Source organism: Heloderma suspectum, chromosome 13 (assembly GCF_057233095.1).
Source record: "Heloderma suspectum isolate Gila_16-S chromosome 13, 16-S_ref, whole genome shotgun sequence".
NCBI lineage: Eukaryota > Metazoa > Chordata > Lepidosauria > Squamata > Helodermatidae > Heloderma > Heloderma suspectum.
In genome coordinates this window covers 32,340,134-32,367,716 of record NC_139470.1, presented here as the reverse complement: position 1 = coordinate 32,367,716, position 27,583 = coordinate 32,340,134, and the positions used below count along the sequence as shown (strand labels likewise).

At 44.4% G+C, this 27,583-nt stretch overlaps 1 protein-coding gene across 1 annotated transcript in view; it reads right to left on the bottom strand.

Moving 5' to 3' along the window:
• Positions 1 to 614: 614 nt before the first annotated feature.
• SPECC1L (sperm antigen with calponin homology and coiled-coil domains 1 like) overlaps positions 615 to 27,583 on the bottom strand; it is a 93,174-nt gene continuing 66,205 nt past the window's right edge. Inside the window, exons 14-16 of the mRNA XM_084819914.1 lie at positions 14,556 to 14,672; positions 12,725 to 12,784; positions 615 to 3,534 (exon numbers count right to left, since the gene is read on the bottom strand). Of these exons, the coding sequence (XP_084676040.1) occupies positions 3,445 to 3,534; positions 12,725 to 12,784; positions 14,556 to 14,672 (267 nt within the window). The 3' untranslated portion in view covers positions 615 to 3,444. The remainder of the gene's footprint in view (positions 3,535 to 12,724; positions 12,785 to 14,555; positions 14,673 to 27,583) is intronic.

The window sequence follows — 27,583 nt, the reverse complement described above, 5'->3', positions numbered from 1 at the left end:
CTGCTAACTTTCTGGGAACCATGTCAGTGGGAAGCCACTGGCGATTTTCACAGAACGTCATCCTCCCGTAATCAAGAAAGGCAGGGGCAGAGAGTGAAAGAAAGAACACAGAGAAGTGTGGGATACCACATATTTTGGGCCAGGGCATTCAGTCAGTAGGACCCACCTGTAGAACCATTCACCAGGGCAGCCAGACCGCAAATGAACCTAGTCCCCCTTTGGCAAAAACAAGTCGCCTGGTGAATACTGCAGCTATTCCCGCCTCCTTTTGCAGTTTGCCCCTTCAAAGTCCCCGAGGTTTCAGGAACGTGTTTGGCAGATGTGCAAGTGAGCCCCCCATACGCTCTGAAGAGGAGCTTAGCAGCTACCCCCAGGCACAATGGCCTGGTGCCACTTGCTTCTGGCAGCAAATGCCCGTCCACCCTGTACTTCAGGCGGCAGCAGCATCTCCTACTGGGGTTGGACTTGAAGCTCTTGTAGACAACTTCCAACCTTGTAGGCCCCTTCCAACCCTACTATACTATTCTATGATTCAACCCTACTATTCTATGAACCACTTGAAATGTGACAATTACAAAGCTCTCCACAAATAAGGTAATGAGTAAGCCAGACATGCAGGAGCATAAGCAAGGCATCTATTGAAATGCCATCAAAATCAAGCACATTGTTGGACAGTTTTATAGTATATTCAAAAAATATTTAATAGGACAAAAACAGCAAGAATGTACTTTACAGTAACATGTAACTTAGTTGGTCTTTAGAAGGTGAAGAAGGAATTGAGTAATACCTTTTCAAGAAGGGTCATGTAGCTAATTATCTAATCAAAAGCAAAAATGTTTCCTTGAGCCCAGCTTTTATTGTAGAATGAAATGTTTGTTTTCAACTTAATTTCCGTTATCCTTTTGAGTGCTTCTTGTCCTGATGAAAGAAGTTACAAATAAACAGTGCAAGGAAGTAATGGAAAGTTATTTTTCTGCTCCATATGCAGACTTCCACTATTACATTCTTCTTACGTGTTGGCCCTTTGCTTCCTTGCACAACTGAGTGCTCATTTCACCAGTACCCTCTTGCTTAGATATCCCCCTTTAAGTGTAGAGAAGGGTTTATAAATAGGATTCTGCTCAGAACTAGTCTTAATGCCACTGGGAGAAGCACAATCCATAAAATAAGTTGCTGTTAGGTTTAGGAGGAAGAGAGCTCACAAGAAAAAAACAAGTTCCATTGTAATGCAATAAATAAAGAGGTGCCACCGTGGAGCAAGACATCTTCAGCTCACAAGCAACGGACGGGAAGTAACCTCCTCCGTACCACAACAGTAAGGAAGCAGTAAAGGGTGAGGATGGCTTTGTTTCAGTATCTAATTTGAGGGCTAACTGAAAGGGGGGAAACCATTTGGATTTTTTGGAAAGGTTAGTTCCATTTAAATCTTTTGAAATACTATTACCCACACTGGGAAATGTTAACCCTGTTTACTCGCAGGTCAAAGTCTTTTGGGTATTTGCAGGAATCCTTGACATTTGCCTCACATTTGAGAGGAAAAGGAAAGCCATGATAAAGTAGGAGCTCAACGGAAATATTTACATGGAGAGTTCACCAGGCATTTTACAGCCATGCCCAAGTTTTGATGTATTCCTCACACCACAGGTCATGTACAGAAGGTACTGGAGGCACAAGGAAATTGATTCTGGCTACATTCTTCAGAGTGTATATTCTGACTTGCCCGAGGATACAGTTCAGCAATTCTGTTGCTGTTGAATGGCTGCACCTATTCCGGTGGCCATTCAACAGCAAGCCTTGGAGCTGTGTTACATTCTTGACCGCTCATACAGCCATGACATTCAAAAATGTTCTCTTGAGGCACACAGAAAAATGCAAAACTATTATTTCTAATTGGGCAAAAAAAGTGGGGGAAGAAGCAGATAAGTATATTTATAAACAAAAGCTAACAGGATTTTAAAACAGAAATACACACACATATACCATGCACCCCCGACAGCAGTGACCACATCTCCAGCGGGGCTGAACTGCTCCCCGTCCAGGAAAGCGATGGCCGGGTGTGGAGGCCTTCTGAACTGCACAAGGATAGAAGCACTGCAGCCTTTTGTTCAAGCCTTGCTGCTGTTATGGCTACCGGAGGTTCTAGGCAGTGCTCTGTCTCAGCACAGGGTCCTGGAGCGGCAGCTTCTCCTAATGCAGGGCCAAGGAAGGCGCTTGCTTGCATGCTTTTCACCCACAGAACTGTGCCAGGTTGATTCAAATCCGCAGTACGAGCATCCAGAGCTTTGCATTTTCTTCTCTCACAAGCATTCATCCCACACTGCACATTAGGGTTACAGGAGGCCAATGTTAATCTAAACAGGCATAATCTACAAAGCACTCCTGCTGTACATACTCCATGAATTTAAGTAAGTCCTGCAAGGGAAATCCACAGAAGCCCCTTTTAAATAAACCCAGCATAGGTGGAAACAGCCGCTCCGGGCAGATCAGAACACACTGCTACCTGTAGGCCACAGGAGCAAGACACTATTATTGCCAACTCTGAAAGTTCTTCTGAATAGGAGCTTACCCTACTCAATGACCAAAATAATATTTTCATTTAAACTTCTGCAAAGGAAAGGATACACTCTGCCAAACATGCCTGGAAGGCAAAAGAAAAGAAAAATTCCACATAATTCCACAGAAAGTAAATTCTTCTGGAAGCACAAAATATCAACTCATCTACATATGGTAATATCCTAAATTTGGGAATCTCACATACTGTGCTAGAGTTCACCCAGTAATAAAGTTGGAAGCTATGTTAACGGTGGGGCAGAGGTAGGCTTAAACACAGACTCTTGAGCTGAAGAGGGTCACTTTTGCTTTGTTCTGTTTTGTTGATGGAGGGTGGCTCCAGACTTGACACCATCTTCAGTCAGGTGAACTTGATGGGGAAAAAACAAGTTTGTACTTCCCATAATTGTGCACTTTCAGGAGGTGGAGGTATAATAAGGCAATCAGAAGGTTCTGATTAGGAGTCCGTCCCCTCTGTCCTTGGGGGTGCCATGTTAAGGTATCATGAGCAGAGTATTCACCCAACCCTTAGGGGTATTTTATATAAGGAAATGTCTTTGTGATACAGTCATACAGATCTCCTTCTCTGAAATTTCAGCTGTGCTTCCAAACCTTGCGCTCTCTGTAGCATCCATCTCCTCCAACAGAGGTATGAAAGCTTTGTGACCCTTAGTATTACCAGATCATTCTTAAAGTTCAGGCTTCTCAGCCTAATAATTTAATCCAGGAAGTAGCTATTTGGCTTTGCCCAAGCACTGTGGTAACAAAGCTTTGTTCCCTAAAGCCACTCAGAAAGGTCCATTAGAGTTTCATGAGAGGTCAAGAGATGTGGAAGATGCCAGTTGCACTTAGTGTGACATGTTGGGTTTCTGCTTCCCCCTCATGTTCAGGCTCTCAGGTTTCAAAGTATTTGTAAATCGCTGTAACATACAGCATGACATTCTGCCAGTCTGGACGTTCTGTTCGTACCATCTCATTAATGTCCTACCAAAGGGAGGAGAGAAAAAAGACCAAAATATTAAAAGATATACATGGTACAACAACCCTAGGGAAATATACTATTCATCGTAACCATAAAGCCTCTGGTCAGCTATAAGAAATATTATTAATAAGCAAGGGTTTGCAGCTCTGCTTGTGATTCTGTATCGCTGAGTTGGCTTGGGGATGAAAAGTTTCAGAATTGTAGTTGTACATGCCAACAATATGAGACAAGGCGTGCAAAGAGGGGAGGAGAATGAGAGTTGCTAGAGCTGAAATCATCTTGGGACACAGCTGCCCCCACCCATCCAATCGGCTCTGGATCAGCATTCAAGGTCTGGTTGCACTCACCTACACATATGGCCTCAGCGCCTGCGTGGAGCCCTCTTTCAGGGAATTTCTACAGCTGAGGAATTTTGGTGTGAACCCTCCCCCACCATCCCAGTGCGTGCGTCCCCAGCGGGTTCTGCCTATTCCCTCAGTTCCTTGAGTCCAATGTTATGGCCTCAAAACGGAGAGAGAGGAAATAACAGCTTTGGTGCCCAACACTGAACTCGAGTATGACACTGAAGAGGGGACAGTGGGTGAGTTGTGTGAATGTATACATGACCACTCGAACTACTGTCACAGGTAGCAACTACTGTCACAGGTAGCAACCTGTCTTTCTTCTTCGTGGTCTCTATGCATCACACATATGGGCGAGTAGCAAGCTAAGGTACATGGAAGTGGGTTGGTGTCCAGCTACAATACAGACAAGAGGACAGCATGACCAAAAGCACAGTCAGCACTAGCCCTGGGCAAGGCACAGTTCAGGGATGGCCACCCCTCTGTTGAACGCAACCGACGTTGCTACCGTGTGAGTAGAATGAGCTTGGACCGGGGCAGGCAGTTCCCGTCCCACCAGCTCATATGATACTTCAATCGTCTTTACAACCCAGGATGCGAAGGACTGAGTCAACAGAGGCTGGCCTTTGCGCTTGCCCCCATAGCAGGCAAACAGTCACGGCCCAACAGATGACCAACGTATGAACAGTCAATTCCAACGGTGAAGAAGGGGACATAAAGAAGGCAGGCAATATTTTTTAAAATTCGTTTTAATTTCTTTTTATTTTTGGAGTGCTGACAAAATCTATAAAAATATACCAACAAATAATAAGACTAAGTATTGTCAACAATTTAAACAGGGAGTATAATCACATTTACCAACAAACCCAGCAAATATCACAAGGGTCCCAACAACACAAAAGGCTGTGCATTCTCTTGATTCTTGTTACACCACCGCGTTACAGATAAGGACCACTTTTCTATAAATCGATTATTTTGTTGTCGTCCCTCCCTAACCCTTGCACTATGTTAGTTAATTTAACCAAATATATTATTTCCCATACTTTGATAATCCAACCATCAACTGTGGGGACTTTCAGTTTTTTACAGTTTGCTGATATCAGCTTTCTGGCAGCTGTTAATAAATGCACTATCATCTCTGTGTCATCAGATAGAATGACTTTCTTTACATAAGCAAAGAGAATAATGATTGGGTTTGATGGTAGGCTATAGCCTGATATAATTTCAATTTCATCTATGATCTTTCGTCAATAGTCCTTAATCACTGGGCAAAACCAAAAAACATGGGCCATATCCGCATTTTACATCTCCAACACCTGTTATCAACTTTATGATAAATGCGTTTTAGCCTTGCAGGTGTTAAATACCAGTGGAAAATAAATTTGAAAACAAAATTCTTTCAGATTTGTGCCAATAGTCTGCTGTGATATACTGTTCCAGATCCAATTCCAGGTGCTTACTGGCATCAGACAAGTTAGTTCTGTTTCCCAACCTTTCTGATAATTGTTAATTGTAAGATCTAAATCTAGGAGAACTTTATAGAGCTTACTTAATAGATTTTCCTGATTTTGTATCATTAAAATTTCTAAAGTGGTTTTTTTGCTGAAGAAGCCTAAATTTCCTTAGTAACCTTAAGGCTACGCTTCTAAGCTGTAAATACTGAAAAAATAAAGGTTGGGAGTATTGCATTTCATTCTGTATTTGTTCATATGATTTAAATGTTCCCTTGTCTATAAGTGTGGTTATTTCTATTAGCCCATGATTGTACCATAGATTGCCTAATTGTGTTTCATCTGTCATCTGTTCATTATACATAATAGCTGTTAATGGAGATAACCCTGGAGTTAATACTCTTTTAAGTTTCAACCAGTTGTAGAGTTTTGGTACATGGGTTCATTCTTAGTAATTTTTATCAAAGCTATTATAGAATCATAGTGTTTTTCAACTCCGTTGAGACATTACGATGTTCTAATTCAGTTGCTCTATCTGGATTAAACCATGTCTTCAAATGCATATGCAGAGCCGCAACAAAATAGCTTTTTATGGATGAGAAGGCTAATTCACCATTCTTTGCTGGCTTTATTAAAGTTTTTTTCCTACTCTTGGTTTTTCCCCATTCCAGACAAATTCTAAGAACATTGTTTGCCAATCTCCAAGTATCTTTTGTGGGCCCTTTAATGGTACATTTGAGAACAGAAATAAAATTTTTGGAAGTACCACCATTTTTAAGGCAGATATCCTGCCCATCAATGAAATATGAAGCTGGTTCCGGCGAGTCAAATCATCTTTTACTTCAAGTATAACCTTACAATGATTGTATTCTGTTAAGATATCAGGATTTTGTGTAACCCATACACCTAAATATCTAACTGGAATATCCTTCCAAGGAATTTTATATTTTTTGGTAATATTAATTTCTATAGGATTATCCAAATTAAATCCAATCCACTCTGATTTTGTAATATTAATTTTATATCCCGATACGTGACCTGCAACAGAAATAAAAGTTCATCATACGTATTCATGGGATCATGTAAATAACTATATCGTCAGCAGAGAGACTAACTCTGAACTCCTCTCTGCCAGTCTTTACCCCCTTTAATGTATTTTCCATTCTAATAGCTTGAGCAAGAGACTCTATAGATAGTGCAAATAATAAAGGAGATAAAGGGCAACCTTGTCTAGTGCCCTTCCTCAGATAAAATTTGTCTGAATCAACTCTGTTCACAGAGACACAAGCGTTGGGATTTGTATAGATAATTTTAACCCTTTCAGCAAATTGACCGTCTAAACCAATTTTAACCAAAGTCTGCAACAAGAACTTCCATTCTAGGCGGTCAATGGCCTTTTCGGCATCTAAAAAAGTTAGTCCATATGGTTTAGATTTATTAACAAGATGAATAATATTTACTAATTCTCTCATATTCATTGCCAATTTACGATTTTTAATAAAGCCTGTTTGATCTTCTGATATATAATTAGCAATTATTCCATTTAATCTTTTGGCAAGGATCGATGTCCATATTTTGAAATCTTGGTTCAAAAGAGCAGGAGGTCTATAAGACTCAACTTTTGTAATATCTTTATCTTTTTTTGGAATCACTACTATACGTGCTTCCTCCCAAGTTTTTAAAAGAGAGTGAGTTGTCATGATCTCATTCAGTACACCTAATAATGGTTGCTCTATTTCCGTTAGGAATACCTTGTTATATTCTGGTGTAAAGTCATCCATACCTGGGGCTTTATTGTTTTTTAAATCCTTAATTGTGTTACGTAATTCTGTTAAAAGGCCTCTGTAAATGTATCTATTTCATCTGGTGTTACGCTTGGTAGTTTGATCTTAGTCAGATATGATTCAATATTCTCTCTGAAGGGTTGTTCTGAGGTATATAAACTTTCATAAAACTTTAAAAATTTCTTTAGGTTTAGTATAAACTGTACTTCCATTCTTTATTTGCATAACCACTGTGACGTGTTCTTTCTTCTTTAACTTTTAGGACAGTAATTTATCAGCTTTATTGCCTTTTTCGGAACCCCCCCCCCCAAATATCTTAACTTTTTCTCCACTTGGTCACAAATCAGTAGATCTAATTGTTTCCTAACACTTTCCAGTCTCCTGTATGTAATTTTTGAGCATGTCTGTTTATGTTCTTGCTCTAATTTCTAAATTTTGTTTTTTAAGTCCAGTATGTTTTTTTCCTCTTGCTTCCTTAGGAAGCTTGTTCTTTGAGTTATTAATCTTCTCATATAAGCTTTTGAAGCTTCCCAAATAGTTGATTTTGTTAGCTCAGGAGTGTTATTAAATTGAAAATATTCATGTAGTCTGATATTTAAGTGAGATATATTTTCTTGATTTTGCAAAATAAAGTTGTCTAACCATTTCCTACTTAACTGCTCTTCTCCAGACAACCATTCTACATAGACAGGAGTGTGGTCTGTGCGTGTGTGTATGTATGTGTGTGTGTGTAGTTTTATTGATACAGATTATACTTGTTTAGTTATATATGGGGAGGCAAAAAACATGTTGATCCTTGAGTAAGAATTGTGAGGAGGAGAGAAAAGAAGTATAATCTCCTGCCTGGGGATTCAAGTTTCTCCACACATCAATAAGACTTTCTTTTTAAAGATTTGTTATAAAACAATCAAGCAGTTTACTGCTACAGACTCTTAAAGATGATCTGTCTGAGGGTTGACCACACCATTAAAATCCCCTCTAATAATAACTTATTTGTTCAAATTGGCATTTATTATATCACTCAATTTGCTATAAAACTGTTTTTGATTGTTATTTGGGGTGTACACACATCCTACTATATCAATTTTACTTCCCCGATACATAGTACCAAGGCAGGCCTGTCCTGATTCATATAATGTCCTGATTCAAATGGAAATTGGACACAACTTTTGGTAGAAAGATGGGATCCAGTCTAAGCACTACTTTCTCTTTGTGGAAAGTTAAAAATAAGGCTGGTCCACCCTGAGTACACAGAGATCGCTAGCTCATCGTGCAGATGTAATTGCAACCAGGAACACCACCTTCTATGAAAGAAAGCATAAGTCTGTTATCGCCAGTGGCTCAAAGGGCTTAGATGAAAGTGCTTTAAGCATGACCAAGAGACTCCAACTTCGTACCGTAGGATGGTGGTGCAAGATTCCTGATCCCTTTAAGGAACCTCTTTGCCATTGGATGCAAGGAAACAAAACAACCCTCAACAGGAGGGAGGGAGGCAGAAATAGCAGACAAACTCGTAACAATGTTAACTTCAATCCTTTGTCAAACAGCAATAGAAGAAACTGCAGTATCTGCAGCAAAGAGCATTGTCGAGGGTGAAAGTCTTGGCTGCGAGCAAATGCAGTTGAAAGCTGCCCATTTTCTCATGTACAAACACTGTGTTGATGGCTTGTGCACAGCATCGAGGATCCTCTGTACTGATGTTGGAACAACGTCGACTCCTGTCACCTGATCCTCCATGCTGTCAGAAATGGTGGGAAGATGTAGAAGGAAGATCCCATCCAATCGAGGAGAAAGATATCTCCCAGCAAGCCTTGGCCCTTGCCAGCTCTGCTGCAAAATTAGCCACAGATTACATTGTCTGGAGTGGCAAACAGGTCCAGTAGGCATTTGCCCCAGTTGTGGAACAGAGTCTCTAGGACCAACCTGCCTAACTCCCATTTGTGAGATGTTGACTCAGTAACTTGGGTAACTTGGTCCACTAAAACATTGTCCATACCTACTACGTGTGTCTCCACCAGTCCGATCCGACGAGGTAGACACCAATGGAAAATCTCCAACATTAGGGCCAAGAGAAGGAGTGATCTCGTGCCCCCTTCCTTGTTTAAGTACACAATAACAGTTGTGTTGTCCAATACGACCTAGACTAGTCTGCCTGCTAGATCAGTGGGTGATGAGTGAGCCCTGCAGGCCTTGCCTTAGGCTGCTTTCACAACCATCAAATTCTGTGTCAGGTGCTTAAATAGATACTTTGCTGATGATTCTTGCAAATGATAATCCCCTCTAAGCATTTGGAGATTGGTGGCATAGTAGACGGCCACTTCCAGGAAGCTGGCTGAAGCTGGCCACAAGTACTCCGAGCCACGGAGTCCACCTGGGGCTCCAGTGACAGGAATAGATCTAAGGGTATTCCCAAGCTACGCACCTGCTCCTTCAGGGGGAGTGCAGCCCCATCCAGGACAGGTGACTTGCCCAATTCCTGGACTCAGGAACCACCAATCCACAGGGTAATAAAGGAACTGGCTCATGGAGGTCGGGTGAAGTGCCAGATGACTGGAGGAGGGCCAATGTTGTTCCTATCTTCAAAAAGGGTAAAAAGGAGGAACCTGGTAACTACAGAACAGTCAGTCTCACATCTATCACTGGGAAAATTCTGGAGCAGATGATAAAGCAACCAATCTGTAAGCACCTTGGAAAAATGCAGTGATTACTTGAAGCCAACATGGATTTGTCAAGAAAAGGAAAAAGTTCCTGACTGTTCGAGCAATATGACAATGGAACCAATTACCTAGGGAGGTAGTGGGCTCTCTCACACTGGAGGCATTCAAGATGAGGCTGGACAGCCATCTGTCAGGGATGCTCTGACTTGGATTCCTGCATTAAGCAGGGGGTTGGACTTGATGGTCTTGTAGGCCCCTTCCAACCCTACTATTCTATGATTCTAGGGCTTCCGTCTTTGTCAGGATTTAGCTTCAGTTTATTGGCCCTCATCCAGCCATTACAGCCTCTAAGCAATGGTCCAGCATCTTCACTGCCTCAGCCGACGACAAGGAGAAACAGAGCTGAGTATCACCTGCATACTGGTGACACCCTACTCCAAAACTCCTAATGACCTCACCCAACGGTTCATATAGATGTTGAACACCATGGAGAATAGAATAGAGCCCTGTGGCACCCCACAGCTTAATAGCCATGGGGTAGAACAGGAATCCCCCAATACTGCTCTCTGGAATCGGCCCTGCAGGTAGGAGCGGAACCACTGTAGCACAGTGCCCCCAACTCCCATCCTGCAGAGCTGATCCAGTAAGACACCATGATCAATGGTGTCAAAAGCTGCTGAGAGATCCAAGAAGATCAACAGGGTAGCACTCCCCCTGTCTTTCACCTGAAGCGAGTCATCAGTCGGAGGCCGTTTCAGTGCCATACCCTGGCCTGAAACCATACTGAAATGGGTCCAGATAATCAGTTTCCTCCAAGAACGTCTGAAGCTGCCCAGCCACCACACAATCAAACACCTTGCCCCCAAAGGGGATATTAGCAATGGGGTGATAGTGCTCACATACCCGAGTATCTGGCTGAAAATTTGCCTAAATCCTCAGATGGGGGAAATGGACTCATTCAATCTGACCAATGCATCTGGAGATGAAATAGAGAATGGGCAAAAGGATGGCGATGTAGTGTCCGATTGGTAGTCCTCTGCAGCAGAGAGGAGGGATTCTTGAGGTGGAACCTGTGGTGAGTTTTGTATTTCCACGTGTCCACTTGGTTGAATGGACGCATCAGCAGATCCCAATTGTAAGAGTTGGTCTATGGCTTGTGTCAGTTGTGCGTGTAACAGCTGCGTCGCTATCCGTTGTTCTTGTGGTGTTGGACACCACAAGAACAACAATCACCACAAGAACAACAATCTCTCGACACCACAGCTGACAGCTGTGACCTGTATTGACTACCTCCAGTGTAGGATGGGCCCGGGTGGTGAGGCAAACAGAATGACTCACACCGGTCATCATGCTCCTCCGTCCAATCCTGTGATCACTATATTGCGAGTCTCTTGAGGGAGGGTCACCCACCAATAAGGTGGGGATCTGGATCTGTCCCAGTAATGTGGGTGCTCATAAAAACTAGGGACATGACCCCTGTAAGACAAAGCAATGGAATATCCTGAGGCGTAGATGACTCGAAGGCTGTGGCTCATCTCAAGTCGGAGTTGTGGAAGATGTGCTGAGAGAGAAGGCTGCTGTTGATCCCGAGAAGCCTGGACTTTTTTGGGGAGAGTCGGAGAGCCCGATGGGCATGCTCTATCCTGAGCCAAGGTATAGTGTCTGATCTCAACTATTTTTCTTCTTCCTCTTTGGTTCAGAGGAAGGAAGACCTGTCTTTTTTGAGGTCTTGGCTTTCTTTAAAAGTTTATTCACCAGTGCAAATGCGACAGATCAGACCAGTGTGGGGGATCTTGGGTACTCGGCAGAGTACAACATTGGGGAGAATGTGATCCCAGTGAAAGTGCGGCAGCCTTTGACTCTGATGTCATTTCTTTCGGCTCATCAACAGACTATAGCTCATGTTTCCAGAGTAATTTCTACAGGCTTGTTTAGAGAAAGCCTGATAATTTGTGCAGGCTTCAACTATGCGGCCTTCTCCAAGGCAAAAAAAGGCAAACAGAATGCCTGTCTGAAGGCGGCAACTTCACAACAGGCGCACTTTCTAAATGGGCCCCAAAGGGCCATATGCCCATGAAGGCGATTGCAGGATTGTGAAAAATAATATAAAAATAATATACATGGGTAAGGACAAGTTAGAAAACAACAGAAAGAGAGAAAGAGAAGGAGGAAACCTCAGCTTTTCAATCACAAAAATGCTATCAGAAAAAAAACAATCGCAGAAGTTCCCAAATGAGGTTACCGCAACGGCAATCAAAAGAGAACCGAGGGAATAGGCGGGAACCCGCCGGGGACATGTGCACTGGGACAATGGGGGAAAGGTCTCCACCGAAACTCCTCAGCCACAGAAGTTTCCCAAACCGAGGCTCTGCACAGGCACAGGGCCCATATGTGTAATGCAGAGAGAACACAAAGAAGAACTTCAGATATACCTTTCAGTCCAATCAGCAGCTCTTAACAGATCAGAAAACACTGCAAAGCCACAGGAGCAAGAAGCTATTAGGAGAGGGAGAAGCAGCAGTAGTCAGACACCCCTCTGTTGTGTCTGGATTCAGCTCCAGCTGAGAGTCCCCTCCCTCATGCTACCAACTGTTGCTGTTGAGGTCATCAGAGGGAGAGGAAGCAGCAGCCCTTCCACTGTGTCCATGCCCTGCTGAAGTTTGCAACTAAAAATCTAATGCCTGAATTTGCTTTTTTCCTCCTCCCTCCCAATCCCCTTGTGTGTTATGTTTTTTAGACTGTAAGCCTGCAGGCAGGGACTGTCTAAAAAATATCTCTGTAAGCTGCCTTTGGAGCTTTTTGGAAAAAGGGCAGGATAAACATTCTATTAAATAAATAAACAGCTTATACATATTTCATCAGAAGAAAGGTTCATTGTTTTCAATGCAGCTAATTCCCAGGTAAATGTGTGTAGGATTGCAGACTTAGGTAGAGTGCCCTAAGCTTTGCATGCACTTACCAGAGTGGATTTGATGCCAACACTTTCAGCTGCCTGGAAAGCCAGAGTGAAATTTCTTCTCTGAAAATACAATTCAGTCATAATTATATAAACATAAAAAATGGCTTTCGGGGCTTGTCCATAAAATATTGTACACTTTTACAAAGCCTGCTATGCCCCCTTCCCCTTTCACCACTTGTCACAAATTATCTCTCTGTATTAGAGTGATTAATTGACACAAAACAATGCTGAAGGACATAAGCAACAACACACACACACACGACAGACACCACATTTCAAACCTTGGTTTCTTGTCACAACTTTGTAGTCTCCTCCTTCCCCATGGTGAGTGGTACATTTTATGAACAACGCCCTACCACCATTTCTGGGCCAATAGTGATTTCATTCACTAAAGGTGGCATATACGTTTATAATATTTATACAGGTATACTCATGTACTGCAGATCAAGGGACTGTGCTAGTCAAAATTCTGCAACTATGAAGACGGTAGGTGTGGCCAGTCACAAAACACCCATTTCACAGAAGGCAAAATGATGGTGCTTAAAGAAAATAAACTTGCCCAAGAACCTGAATACAAGGCACAGGTGGGGGCTTGAGCTCCAAAACACAAAAACAGTCTTTTGAACCCATGGCTTTCTGCTTCAAAATCCATTTTACAGAAGGCAAACTGATGAGGCTCAGAGACAAGTATCTAAGAAAATGAGCGCAACACAGCGGTGGGGCTTGAGCCCCAAATGCCAAATCAGGTATTTGCCTCCACAAAGAACAACAAAATGCCCATTTCATAGGAAGCAAACTGGTGATGATCTGAGAAACACCCACAGGCAAAACACATGCATGCACAAATACACCACCCAGGCAACCCCACCCTCTCACCAAGCTTACCTTTTTCTTTTTCTTGATGTCTGCACACACTTCACAATGAACTACTGGGCTGCAGCTGCTCACCAAGTTTATTTTCAAATGCCTCCAGGGCCCACATAGGGCCCTGTAGCATACTTGGAAATAAAGATGGTGCTGGAGGCTGGTGCACTGTTTAGGTAGCACATCCACTGCCCAGTTTTTAAAAGAAAAATAATTTTAAAAAATCAGGAGGTGCAAGTAGTCTGGCAGGCACCAAGAAAGATGTCCATGGGCACCAAGTTGGGAACCCCAGACATACATAGTTCTATAAAAATGTGAAACTGTGCTATAGTAAGATTTAACCTTACCACTTCTCAAGAACTATTAATTTTTATCCTATGCCCTCTGGATAAAAATATTCAGCACATAAACTAAAACATGGTTTAGTGCTATGAGGATGAGCCTGTGTTGAGCCTCAGAGTTGCATACTTCCCCAGTCTCCTCTCCTACCCTCCTCTGGTGCAACCGTAAGATCAGAGGCTTTTGTTTCTGTTTTTGATTAACCACAGTTTAGTGTTACGTCCAAACCCTGAGCTGTGGTTAATCTTAACTACCATTAACTAAAACAAACCAGCTTCATAAACTACAGTTTGAAGCTCGCTTGTTTTATATGAGCCATAGTTAGGATGACCAGCAGTTTGTCCAGGACATTATGCTAAGCTGCAGTTAGGCAAAATGCAGCCATTAACTAGCAACACCCCTCCCCCCGCATAACTCACACAAAGTATTTAAATAAATATATGATAGATTAAAAGTAAGGAAGGGATGCCTATTACTAGAAAGAATTCCTATAAAGAGTCATTGCAAGTATTCACAGCATGCTACTAAAAGCACGGCAAAACGGTGAGCTAAGTGAAAGATTTGGTAAGAACTTTGCTCTCCAGCAATGTTGAAAGAGCTTCCGGCAGAGCTGAATATCTTACTATACCTTGTCCTGACTGTTCAACTCTTGATAGGGAATATGAGCAGGGAGGTAAGTATGGAGAACAGCACAAAAAGCCAGCCCGTCATTCCAACTGCTGCTGAAGTTAGTGATATCGATATTCTAAGAGGAAAAATATAAACATGTAAGGTAAAAGTATTAAAACATGGGAGGTTTACTCATTCTGTTACTTATCATATCTTTTTACCACTAAGAAAGCCAAGCATTCTTAGAAACAAACTGAATGGGGGAAAAGACAGTGCCGTACAAACGCTATCAATGGTGAGGATGGAAAAGACAGACACATTATGGAAAGTACTAGAAAAAGGAGAATACTTTGGTGAAGCCAGAACATTCTGCTGGGCAACTCAGACTCTCCTGGGCCTGCCCAGTTTATCACTGTCCAAACTCTAGCTTGTGTTTGGAGCTTCCAGCTAGCACACCATGGATAGCCACCCTCCAACAGAGAGAACACTCTTGTCTTGTGCACTTTCCATGGCTGCATAGTAGCCCCAATTGGGGATAAGGTCCCTTTATCCCAATGTTGTTTTCATGTTACTAGAGCGGTAGACAATGTTCTCCCTGTACGTCTGTGAAATTATTTTTTCTCACTGATATTATATGGGTTTTTTTGGTCCTCAAAGCAGAAAATTTCTGCCATTTAATGTCAGCTCATTTAACTAGGCCACGGGTGCAGGACCGTATTTCAGCTCAAGGACTGAATTCCATTACAGAGAATGTCATGGCAGCTGCATTGCAGTCCAAAGGCAAAAGGGACAGAGCCAAAATACCCCCCCCCCCATATTTTAGCTTAAAATGCTTACTGCTAGCAACTAAGCCTTAGGAGAGGCATTTTAGAATCGGGGGGCAGATGGACAACACACTGCATGAAAGCTGGGAAAGCACCAAACCATCGGTGGCTGAGGGAGAGGCAATAGGGCTGAGGGAAAGGGGCACTGTGTTCTGGGAATGCCCAGAGGGCCAGGTTTGACTTCCAGGCTGAGATTCCACACCCTGGACCAGGCACAGTTCAAGTGAGAAAAGGTGACTAAAAGTCCTGAAAAAAGGTTGCAACAACAATATAGGCTCACGGCAGAAATGCTGACTATCTGCAAACTTGCTACAGTCCATAACAATGTTTGCTCACTCTGCTAAATTACCTACGGCTAAGTGCTCAGGTCTTATCTTCCTCTGAATGAAGCTCAAACATGAGGACATGGGGTAACTAACATTTTGCTGAGAGGCCTCTTAAAGATCAACTAAATATGCTGCTAAGTTGTTTTTATTCTCAACTGAATGCTGTCTCAGCAAAGAAATGTTGGTATATATATAAATGGCATCCATTTAGGCTGTGAAATTAATACTTTGTAGGCTATCACGTTTCTCTCTATATGTGGAATCACATTAATATTACAAATGAACATCAATGTGGCTCATTTATTTGCTAGCAACATGAACCTTCCCCGCCAAAATACGATTTCTTTTGTTCCTGTACTATTTATTTTGAATTAAGACTTGTCCAAGAATAGCATCAGAAGAACAAACCACCAATAACTACAGCACACACTGCAATTTCAGAAATGGTAGAAGCATGAGCTAGGGGAATAAAGGCATTTTAACAGAAAGTACGAACTATGATTTGAGTGCTGGGAAACTGTAGTCTTAAAAACAGAGGGGGATATGGGATCGTTGTTTGGACCTTCCACAAAGAAAACCATTTCACACGTGATGCAGGATACAAGAAAAGTGGGATGTAAATAAATAATGATTTAAAAATAATTATTATAATGTTATTTTTGTGCAGTGTATCAGATACAGTAAGGCTAAATTCATCTGCGATGTCAAAATGCTATTTAGGCAAAATTAAACAACCAAATATAATAATCCTCTGTATATATATATTTAGATGTTGTTCGTGTATCAGATCTGCCAGAGCAGATCTTAGTTTAGGCTCCATGTTCTATGGAGAAATCATGTGAATGGTTTACAGCAGGGATAGGGAACACGCAGGCAGCATGTGGCGCCCTGGCCTCTTTTGCAGCACCTGCTCCCCATGCGCTTTGTTTTAAAATGTGGCTTTTTTGCCACCACCGAAGTTCAGCAGCAATGGCAATTTCAGCAGCAGGGGCATGTGCAGCTCCTGGTGGTTTCTGGGGTTTAGAAATTGGCCCCCAGACCCTCTGAAGTTAGCCACTCTTGGTTTAAGGTAAGCATTCAAAGAATGGCTGATTATGTTCTATGTTCCTATTCAGACAAGTTTCGTCTCCAAAACTGCTTATAGCAACTAAAAATCCAACACACAATGTCACTGTATATAATAAAAATAAATACAGGCACTGCTCTGAGGCTTACAAAAGATGAAACGCATGAAAGGGGGAGAAAGCAAAAGGTAGGAGGCACCAGACTGACAATGGCAGATCAAAGAAGTGAGTTAACAGGCATTCACATTGAACTGAAGCCAGATCTTCCCTTGATGGCATTCTTGCTGGGATGGAGGTGCTGCAGCTACCCAGCAGACTTATTTTATTAATATGTTTGTGATTTTATTGTTGCAAACTGCCTCATTCTTCGTTAAGTAGAAGGTTTAACACTCCCTCCCCCCCACAAAAAATCCTTCTGCCATTACTTATTCCTCCAAGTTCTTTCTAACTCCAAGCCTTGGACAACGGATATTGTGCATGGTGACGTAACTGGCATCATAGAATCATAGACTAGTAGGGTTGGAAGGGGCCTATAAGGCCATCGAGTCCAACCCCCTGCTCAATGCAGGAATCCGAGTCAGAGCATCCCTGGCAGATGGCTGTCCAGCCTCGTCTTGAACGCCTCCAGTGTGGGAGAGGGAGAGCCCACCACCTCCCTAGGGTATGGGTTCCATTGTCGTATTGCTCTAACAGTCAGGAAGATTTTCCTGATGTTCAGCCGGAATCTGGCTTCCTGGAACCTGAGCCCATTATTCCGTGTCCTGCACTCTGGGATGATCAAGAAGAGATGCTGGCCTTCCTCTCTGTGACAACCTTTCAAGGACTTGAAGAGTGCTATCATATCTCCCCTCAGTCTTCTCTTCTCAAGGCTAAACATGCCCAGTTCTTTCAGTCAATCTTCATAGGACTTTGTTTCCAGTCCTCTGATCATCTTTGTTGCCCTCCTCTGAACCCTCTCCAGTTTGTCTGCATCCTTCTTCAAGTGTGGTGCCCAGAACTGGACACAGGACTCCAGATGAGGCCTAACCACTGCTGAGTAGATGGGAACTAGTACTTCCCGGGATTTGGAAGCTATGCTTCTATTAATGCAGCCCAAAAGAGCATTGGCCTTTTTTGCAGCCACACACATTGTTGGCTCATCTTCAGCTTGTGATCGACAACAATTCGCTTGTAGTGTTGTTGAGCCACGTATCCCCCATCTTGTAACTGTGCATTTGGTTTCTTTTTCCTAGGTGCAGAACTTGGCATGGATCCCTATTCAATGTCATTCTGTTGTTTTCTGCCCAGCACTCCAGTCTATCCAGATCACTTTGAATTTTGTTTCTGTCTTCCAAAGCATTAGCTATCCTGCCCAATTTTGTGTCATCTGCAAATTTGATCAGCATTCCCTGCACCTCCTCCTCCAAGTCATTCATAAAAACGTTGAAGAGCACTGGGGCCAGGACTGAGCCCTGCGGTACCCCACTCGTTACCTCTCCCCAGTTGGAGAAGGTCCCATTGATCAGCACACTTTGAGTCCGATTCTGTAGCCAACTGTGGATCCACCGGATCATTGTTTCATCTAGCCCACTTTGAGCTAGTTTGCTCATCAGGAGATCATGGGGCACTTTGTCGAAAGCTTTGCTGAAGTCGAGGTATATGATGTCTACAGCATTCCCATGGTCTACAAGGGAGGTTACTTGATCCAAAAATGAGATCAGATTTGTCTGGCAGGACTTGTTTTTGACAAATCCATGTTGGCTTCGAGTAATCACGGCATTGTTTTCAGGGTGCTTCCAGATGGATTGCTTTATCATCTGTTCCAGAATTTTCCCTGGGACTGATGTCAGACGGACTGGTCTGTAGTTCCCAGGTTCCTCTTTTTTACCCTTTTTGAAGATAGGGACAACATTAGCCCTCCTCCAGTCATCTGGCACTTCCCCCGTCCTCCACGATTTCTCAAAGAGAATAGACAGCGGTTCTGAGAGTTCTTCTGCCGGTTCCTTTATTACTCTAGGATGCAGTTCATCTGGCCCTGGAGATTTGAACTCATTCAAAGTAATTAGGTGTTCCTTGACCATATGCCTGTCGATCTCAAGCTGCAATCCTGCCCCTTCAGCCTGCACTTTGCCTTTGCCAGCAGGGTCATAGACCCTCTTTTGGGAGGAGTCCAACAATTCCAGAGTAGGAATTGAGCACCTCTGCCTTTTCTTTGTCCTCTGTTATCGTTTTGCCATCCTTATTTAATAGCTGAACAACCATTTTTTTCCTCTGCCTTTTACTATGCACGTAGGTGAAGAAAGCCTTTTTGTTGTTTTTAGCATCCCTTGCTAACCTCAGCTCGTTCTCAGCTTTAGCCTTCCTGACGCCATCCCTGCAATTCTGTGCTGCCTGCCTGTACTCTTCCTTTGTTACTTGGCCCTCTTTCCACTTCCTATATGTGTTCTTTTTTGTTTTCAGGTCATCCCTAAGCTTTTTGTGAAGCCACATTGGCTTCTTCTGTTGTCTTCCACCTTTTCTTCTTGTTGGAATTGTTTGTGATTGTGCCTTGAGAATTTCTTTTTTTAAAAGCTCCCACCCATCTTGGACTCCTTTTCCCGTTAGCGTCGCTTGCTGTGGGACCTTTATTTATTTATTTATTTATTTATTTATTAAATTTATTAATCGCCCATCTGACTGGTCACCCAGCCACTCTGGGCGATGTACAACCCACCATAAAACAATTTAAAACAATAAAATTTTACCACAATTTTTTTTTTTAAAGTACCCTAACCCACCCCAAATGCCTGCCTGAACAACCACATTTTTAATGCACGACGGAAGCTCATTAAAGAGGGGGCATGACGGAGTTCCCTAGGGAGGGAGTTCCACAGAGTGGGGGCCACCACAGAGAAGGCCCTCTCCCTCGTCCCCACCAGTCTAGCTGTCCTGGCTGATGGGACACAGAGAAGGCCATCTGAGGCTGATCTTGTTAAGCGGCCTGTCTGGTGCTGCTGGAGGCGCTCCTTAAGATAGGCTGGGCCGGAACCATATAGGGTTTTAAAGGTCAAAACCAACACCTTGAATTTGGCCTGGAAAACAACTGGTAACCAGTGCAACTCCTTCAGCACTGGAGTGATGTGATCTCGCCGGCGGCTGCCTTTAATCAGGCGAGCCGCCGCGTTCTGTACCAGCTGCAGCTTCCGAACCGTCTTCAAGGGTAACCCCACATAGAGCGCATTACAGTAGTCTAAACGAGAGGAGACCAGGGCATGTACTACCGATGGGAGCAGATGGTCGGGAAGGAAGGGGCGCAGCCGCCGTATCAGATGGAGTTGATACAGCGCTGTCCGGCTCACAGCTGACACCTGAGCCTCCATGGACAGCTGGGAGTCCAAAATGACCCCCAGGCTGTGGACCTGGTCTTTCAAGGGTAGTTGTACCCCATTCAACACCAGGTCAACATCCCCCAGCCTCCTCTTGTCTCCCACCAAAAGTACCTCGGTCTTGGCAGGGTTCAGCTTCAGCTTATTCCTCCCCATCCAGCCACTCACTGTCTCCAGACATTTGGACAGGGATTCTACGGCCAACCTTGGTGAAGATTTAAATGAGAGGTAGAGCTGCGTGTCATCCGCATATTGATGACACTGCACCCCAAACCTCCTGATGATAGCCCCCAGTGGCTATCAGTGACCTTACTGATCATTGTTCTGAGTTTATGAAAATCAGCTTTCCTAAAATCCAGGGTATGCGTTTGACTACACTCAGCTTTTGCTTCCCTTAGAACCAAGAACTCAAGTGCAACATGGTCGCTTTCCCCCAGAGTTCCTGTAACTGCTACTTGATCCACTAAGTCATCTCTGTTGGTTAGGATCAAGTCAAGGATAGCCGATCCTCTAGTTCCTTCCTCTACTTTCTGTAGGAGGAAGTTATCTGCCACACAAGTCAGGAATTTCCTGGAGGGGCCATGTTTTGCAGAAATTGTCTCCCAACAAATATCGGGGAAATTGAAGTCCCCCATTACTACTACATCATGCTTCCTTAAAACATTGGCTATTTGCTTTTCAAAACTTTCATCCTCGTCTTCTCCTTGGTTGGGTGGCCGGTAGTAGACTCCGACCACCAGGTTCCTTTTATTCTTTGCTCCATTTATTTTGATCCAGATGCTCTCGATGGGGCTACCAAGCTCCTCCTCCTGTATTTCTGTGCAGAGATATGTATTTTTCACATACAGTGCAACCCCACCTCCCTTTCTGTTCCTCCTGTTCTTTTTGAACAAGTTATATCCTTCAATTGCTGTATTCCAGTCATGAGAGTCATCCCACCAAGTCTCAGTTATACCTATCAAGTCATAATTTCCCTCCTGTATTAAGAGTTCAAGTTCGTTCTGTTTGTTTCCCATACTCTGGGCATTAGTATATAGACATCGAAGACCACGTGCTTCATAGTCTGGCTTTCTTCCTACATGTGTCTGAAGACTATTATTTGGCGCTATCAGCGCTGTTCTCTCCGTTGCAGTGCATGCACCTACGTCCATTGTTACCCCCAACATTACATCTCCCTTCCCCGTAGGATTCAGTTTAAAGCCCTCCTGATGAAGTTCTTCATGCTGTGGCCAAAATTCTTCCCAGCCTTTGTGAGGTGCAACCTGTCCCTAGCCAACAGCCCCATCTTCCAGGAAGTATAGCCGTGTTCCCAGAATCCAAATCTCTCTCGTCAGCACCACCTTCGTAACCAGTCATTCACCCGGAGTATTTTTCGTTCCCTTTCTATCCCTCTTCTAACTCCTGGAAGGATGGATGAGAAAACTATCTGGGCCCCAAAGTTCTGGAGTTTCCTTCCCAACGCTTCAAAGTCTGACGTGATTTCTTTGTAGCTCCGCTTGGCGGTATCATTTGTTCCCACATGGATGAGAAGAAAGGGATACCTGTCAGTGGGCTTTATGAGTGCAGGCAACCTTTCAGTCACGTCTCTAATTCGTCCTCCCAGGAGACAACATACCTGGTGAGTCCACGGGTCTTCGCGACATACTTGGGTCTCGATCCCATGCAGCAAGGAGTCTCCCACTACTACCACTCTCCTCTTCTTGTTGTTGTAGGCCTGGGTTTCATCGCCTCTGTTTGACTGACCTTCAGCCTCTTGCTCACTCTCATGTAGGTTCCCCTGTGATTCTTCCTCTGCAGGCTGTCCTCCAGTCTCATCCGCAAGTACCTGGAATCGGTTCCACAGCTCCCCTGCTTCCACTGGTGCAGAGTGGCGTCTAGTTCTTCTCCTCCTAACTGTCACCCTTTTCCAAGGAGTATCCTCTACTCCATTTTTCTTCACCTCAGCATTTCCCACTGCCTCATCTTGCTGTTGCTCTTCGAGCTTCTGGTCTTCCCTTTGCTGCTGTAGTCCCCCATTCTGTCCAAGAACTCTTCGTGTTCTCTTATTCCCCGGAGGGTCGACAGTCGCCGCTCCAGTCCACTTACTTTTTCTTCCAGCAGCGTGATCAACTTGCACTTGTTGCAGGTGTAGGCCATGTTGTTCTCAGGCAAGAAAACAAACATTGCACACACCTTGCAGGTCACCACCACTGGAGAGTCTTGTCCTTCCATAGCCTCTTTTCCCTTTTTGTGTCTAGCTTTGTGATGGTTCTAGACTAGCCTGTGCCTGTTCCTCTACTCAGTAGAGGTTAAAAGCAGAGTCCCACTTGTGTGAAAGTGTGTGTTACAAGACAAGTAAATGGAAAAAAGTTAGTTAAAAAATAAAATAAAATAAAAAATGGAAAAAAAATGAAAAATGAAAAAAAAATGTTAGGGGCCTCCCCCTTGACCTCCCCTGGCCAACTCCTGTTTGCTCCCCCTGTTCACTCACTCTGGTCGCTCACTCTCTGGGAGCTTGCTTGCTTCTGTAGTTCCTGGACCAGCTGGAGCAGCTTGCTCTGCTCTGCTCAGCTGGGAGGCGGGAAACAGACTGAAGCTTCCCGCCCACTCAGCTGCTGGGAGTACAGTGCCTTGTTGTGGCGAAGGGGCTTGCGTAACTCAGTGAAGCCATAAGCTATGCAGTGCAAAGCCACCCAAGACGGACAGGTCATGGCAGAGTTCTGACAAAATGTGGTCCACTGGAGAAGGAAATGGCAACCCACTCCAGTATTCTTGCCAAGAAAACCCCATGGAACGTATCACAAGGCTAAAAGATATGACGCCGGAAGATGAGCCGCTCAGGTCGGAAGGTGTAAAGATTTTATTTTCTTGGGCTCCAAGATCACCGCAGACGGTGACTGTAGCCATGAAATTAAAAGACGCTTGCTCCTTGGGAGGAAAGCTATGGCCAACCTAGACAGCATAGTAAGAAGCAGAGACATCACCTTGCCGACAAAGGTCCGTCTAATCAAAGCTATGGTTTTCCCAGTAGCAATGTATGGCTGTGAGAGCTGGACTATAAGGAAGGCTGAGTGCCGAAGAACTGATGCTTTCGAACTGTGGTGCTGGAGAAGACTCTTACGAGTCCCCTGGACTGCAAGGAGGTCAAATCAGTCCATCCTAAAGGAAATCAACCCTGAGTGCTCATTGGAAGGACAGATACTGAAGCTGAAGCTCAAATATTTTGGCCACCTAATGTGAAGAGAAAACTCTCTGGAAAAGACCCTGATTCTGGGAAAGACTGAAGGCAAAAGGAGAAGGGGACGGCAGAGGATGAGATGGTTAGATAGCATCACTGATGCAATGAGTATGGACTTGAGCATGCTCCGGGAGAGAGCGCAGGACAGGAAGGCCTGGCGTGCTATGGTCCATGGGGTCACGAAGAGTCGGACATGACTGAACGACTGAACAACAAATATGCGGGCTGTCAAATTTCGGATTACTAGACACACTGACATGGAGTGGTAATAAGATGCATCATGAAAAGAAATGGGTAACTCTGCTATGGGGGCAAAGAAGACCCCTTAACAAATGCAACCTTGTGGAGTGAATCCTGGAGGCGGAGGGCACCTTGGAGGCATCTCGCCCAATGCCCTGCTCAGTGCAGGAAGTCCATAGGTAGAGCATCCCCAACAGATGGCTGTCCAGCCTCTGTTTGAAGCATTATATGGTAAGAGAGTTACACAGTTCATTTCCCAAGTAATTTTAAAAGATGACCATGCTGGCTTAAAATGTTGCAAATGAAGATTCTGGGAAAGTTTAGCCAGATGCTATGTTTAGTATCAGAAAGGAATTGTTTCAGACAGGAAATGTCTTGCTGCTGCTGCTATTGTAACAGTCAAGGAAAAGGGCTGCCGCAATGCTGTAAATCCTACTAGAGGGGAGAGAGACAGATCAGCTGGAGCACGGGCTTGGATATGCACACTCAAGACAGCACGGGGCATTCATTACACACGAAAGGGGGGGATGATCAGGAGCCCAGGACTCCTATTAGGCTGAGGTTTCTCCCAAGAAAGCAACGAGCGAACAGGCTTATAGACGGCTGCTGACCACATGGTACTGGATTAGTTGTGTTTCAACTAAGTGACAGGTTTTCCATAATAAAAAACTATCAATGAGGGTACGTTGGACATGGCATTCTTTTTGTGCCTTCATGACAATAGGCACAATCCAGAGGAAGTTCTGCACAAGCCCCACGGCAACGAATGGGAGAGCCACAAAAACACCCCAGAGTCCTTCCATAGCTCCCACGCATTGCAGTGGGGCTTGTGCAGAAGAACTTCCTTTCATTCTGCTCTGTGCTGGTCAGACCCCACCTTTAACGCTGTGTCCAGTTCCGGACACCTCTACACTTTTAGAAGGATTCAGATAAATGGGAACCAGAGAAGGGCAACGATGATCAGGGGACTGGTTCTTAGAAATGAAGTCCTACGAGGAAAGATGGAAGGGGCTGGTTATGTTTAGCCTTGAGAAGACTGAGGGGGGATGTGACAGCACTTCTCAAGTACCTAAAGGGTTGTTGCACAGACAGCCCTACAACTTATTCTCTATCATCCAAGATGAAATGATGGGTTTAAATTACTGGAAGGCAGATTTTGGTTGACTATTAGGAAAAACTTCCTAATGGTCAGAGCATCAGAAAATGGAACCAACTGTCTAGAGTGGTGGTGGGTTCTCCATTGCTGGGGATATTCAAGCAAAGACTGGGCAGCCACCTGCCAGGGATGCTTTAAACTGGATTCCTGCACTGAACAGGGGGTTGGACATGATGGCCTAAAATGGCCCCTTCCAACTCTATAAAGTGGAACTTTATACAACCAACAGAATTAAGGGGTAAATCTTTTCCAGGACTGTACCACTTCAGGCAGTTGGTGGGGAACTGCTGTGAGGGAGCATTCAATGAAGAACTCCCCCTGATATGTAGACATATGGCATATCATGGAAAAGGCTAGGGCTGAATCCTTCTGCCCAGTGTATTTGTTTTCTGGGTGCAGGGATAACTAAAAATGCCATCGCCTATGTGGCTAGGAAAGGCAAGACTGTTTGGTTCTACTGAAAAGACAAGCTAGCCCTAAGAGTGGCACTCTGGTCCCTCCCCAAACAGGCTCACTTGATATGGTTCTGCATGAAGGAGCACATGCTGAAAGTCACGTTAACAGCTACCAGTCCTGTGAGGACACCCAGCATCTCCCTCCCGCCCCTGCCTCTTTAGGCAGGGATCTGGGAAGATCAGTAATAGCCAGACAATCCATGTGAGCAAGAGGAGAGTCTTTTTGGCAGAGACAGCTTGGGACAGAAAGCTTGGAAACCGATAAATGAAGTAATCTGCCACATGCACCTTGCATCATGATAAGACAAATCAGACGCTTTCCCATGTGGAGATTTTTACAATGTACTAAGAAGCATACCCAGCATCCTGCCTTTCAAAGCCAGGGGGAAGTGGGGTCCCTCCTCCTCCATGAAGAAAGACCTGCACTCAGAAATAGCACCATTCGATGAATACAGGGATGCCAAGGAAGAAGGGGAGGGGTGCCCTCTGTCTTCCCATTGTGCTGCCTTCCCATTAATGGCCCCCATCCTGTTACGTGGTCTTCCAGCTTCCTCCTGTATTGTGAGTCTCAAGCCAGTGAAACAGCAAAATGACATTTAAGATCCGAGAGCTTGTGTTCGACATTCCAAGGGCTCGCAACACAAGTTAACTAAACAAATTCCAGCTGAACATCAGGAAAAATGTCCTGACTGTTAAGAGCAATATGACAATGGAACCAATTACCGAGGGAGGTAGGGGGCTCTCCCACACTGGAGACATTCAAGACGAGGCTGGACAGCCATCTGTTGGGGATGCTCTGACTTGGATTCCTGCATTGAGCAGGGGGTTGGACTCGATTTTATTTATTTATTTATTAAATTCATTAATCGCCCATCTGGCTGGTCACCCAGCCACTCTGGGCGATGTGCAACATATAATAAAACAGTTTAAAACAATAAAATTCTACAATAAAAACATTTTCTAAAATACCCTAACCCACCCCAAATGCCTGCCTGAACAACCATGTTTTTAATGCATGGCGGAAGCTCATTAAAGAGGGGGCATGACGGAGTTCCACAGAGTGGGGGCCACCACAGAGAAGGCCCTCTCCCTCATCCCCACCAGTCTAGCTGTCCTAGCTGATGGGACAGAGAGAAGGCCATCCGAGGCTGATCTTGCTAAGCGGCCTGTCTGGTGTTGCTGGAGGCGCTCCTTGAGATAGGCTGGGCTGGAATCATATAGGGTTTTAAAGGTCAAAACCAACACCTTGAATTTGGCCTGGAAAACAACTGGTAACCAGTGCAACTCCTTCAGCACTGGAGTGATGTGATCTTACTGGCGGCTGCCTTTAATCAGGCGAGCCGCCGCGTTCTGTACCAGCTGCAGCTTCCGAACTGTCTTCAAGGGTAACCCCACGCAGAGCGCATTACAGTAGTCTAGACGAGAGGAGACCAGGGCATGTACTACCAATGGGAGCAGATGGTCGGGAAGGAAGGAGCGCAGCCGCCGTATCAGATGGAGTTGATACAGCGCTGTCCGGCTCACAGCTGACACCTGAGCCTCCATGGACAGCTGGGAGTCCAAAATGACCCCCAGGCTGTGGACCTGGTCTTTCAAGGGTAGCTGTACCCCATTCAACACCAGGTCAACATCCCCCAGCCTCCTCTTGTCTCCCACCAAAAGTACCTCGGTCTTGGCAGGGTTCAGCTTCAGCTTATTCCTCCCCATCCAGCCACTCACTGTCTCCAGACATTTGGACAGGGATTCTATGGCCAACCTTGGTGAAGATTTGAACGAGAGGTAGAGCTGCGTGTCATCCGCATACTGATGACACCGCACCCCAAACCTCCTGATGATAGCGCCTAGCGGCTTCACATAGATGTTAAATAGCATCTATTTAACACTTGATGTTACAAGAGTAACAAGACTCAATGGCCTTGTAGGCCCCTTCCAACCCTACTATTCTATGATTCTACGAAATGCAACTCAACAGCTCACAGCCATATTGGTTTAGAAAATCTTGCTTTTGAATAATCACCAACGTGCAAAAGAAGGACACCCTTTCAGGCTGGAAAGAAACGTACTAACATCAGTGCAGCAACATGCATACCTTGCAAGTACTACATGGCTGCTAGCTGGAGCAGTTCCATCCTAGAATAAGCTCTATCATACTGCTAATTCTGTATTTGGAATTACCAACGTGTCAGATGGAGGCTGCCCCTTTAACCAGCTCCAAAGGGAGGGTCAACTGCGCTGCGAGAAAACATGTATATATAGTGCACAGCAACTGGAGCAATGATTAATAATAGATGGGACTTGCAGCATGTGTCCCAGCAAGTACAGCATATACCAGTTCACTCACGATCTAGGCAGTGAGCTGTGGAGCAGCCCAGCCTGTGCTCCTGGCTGATGCTCAGAGGATGTTTGCACTGTGGAGAGGAC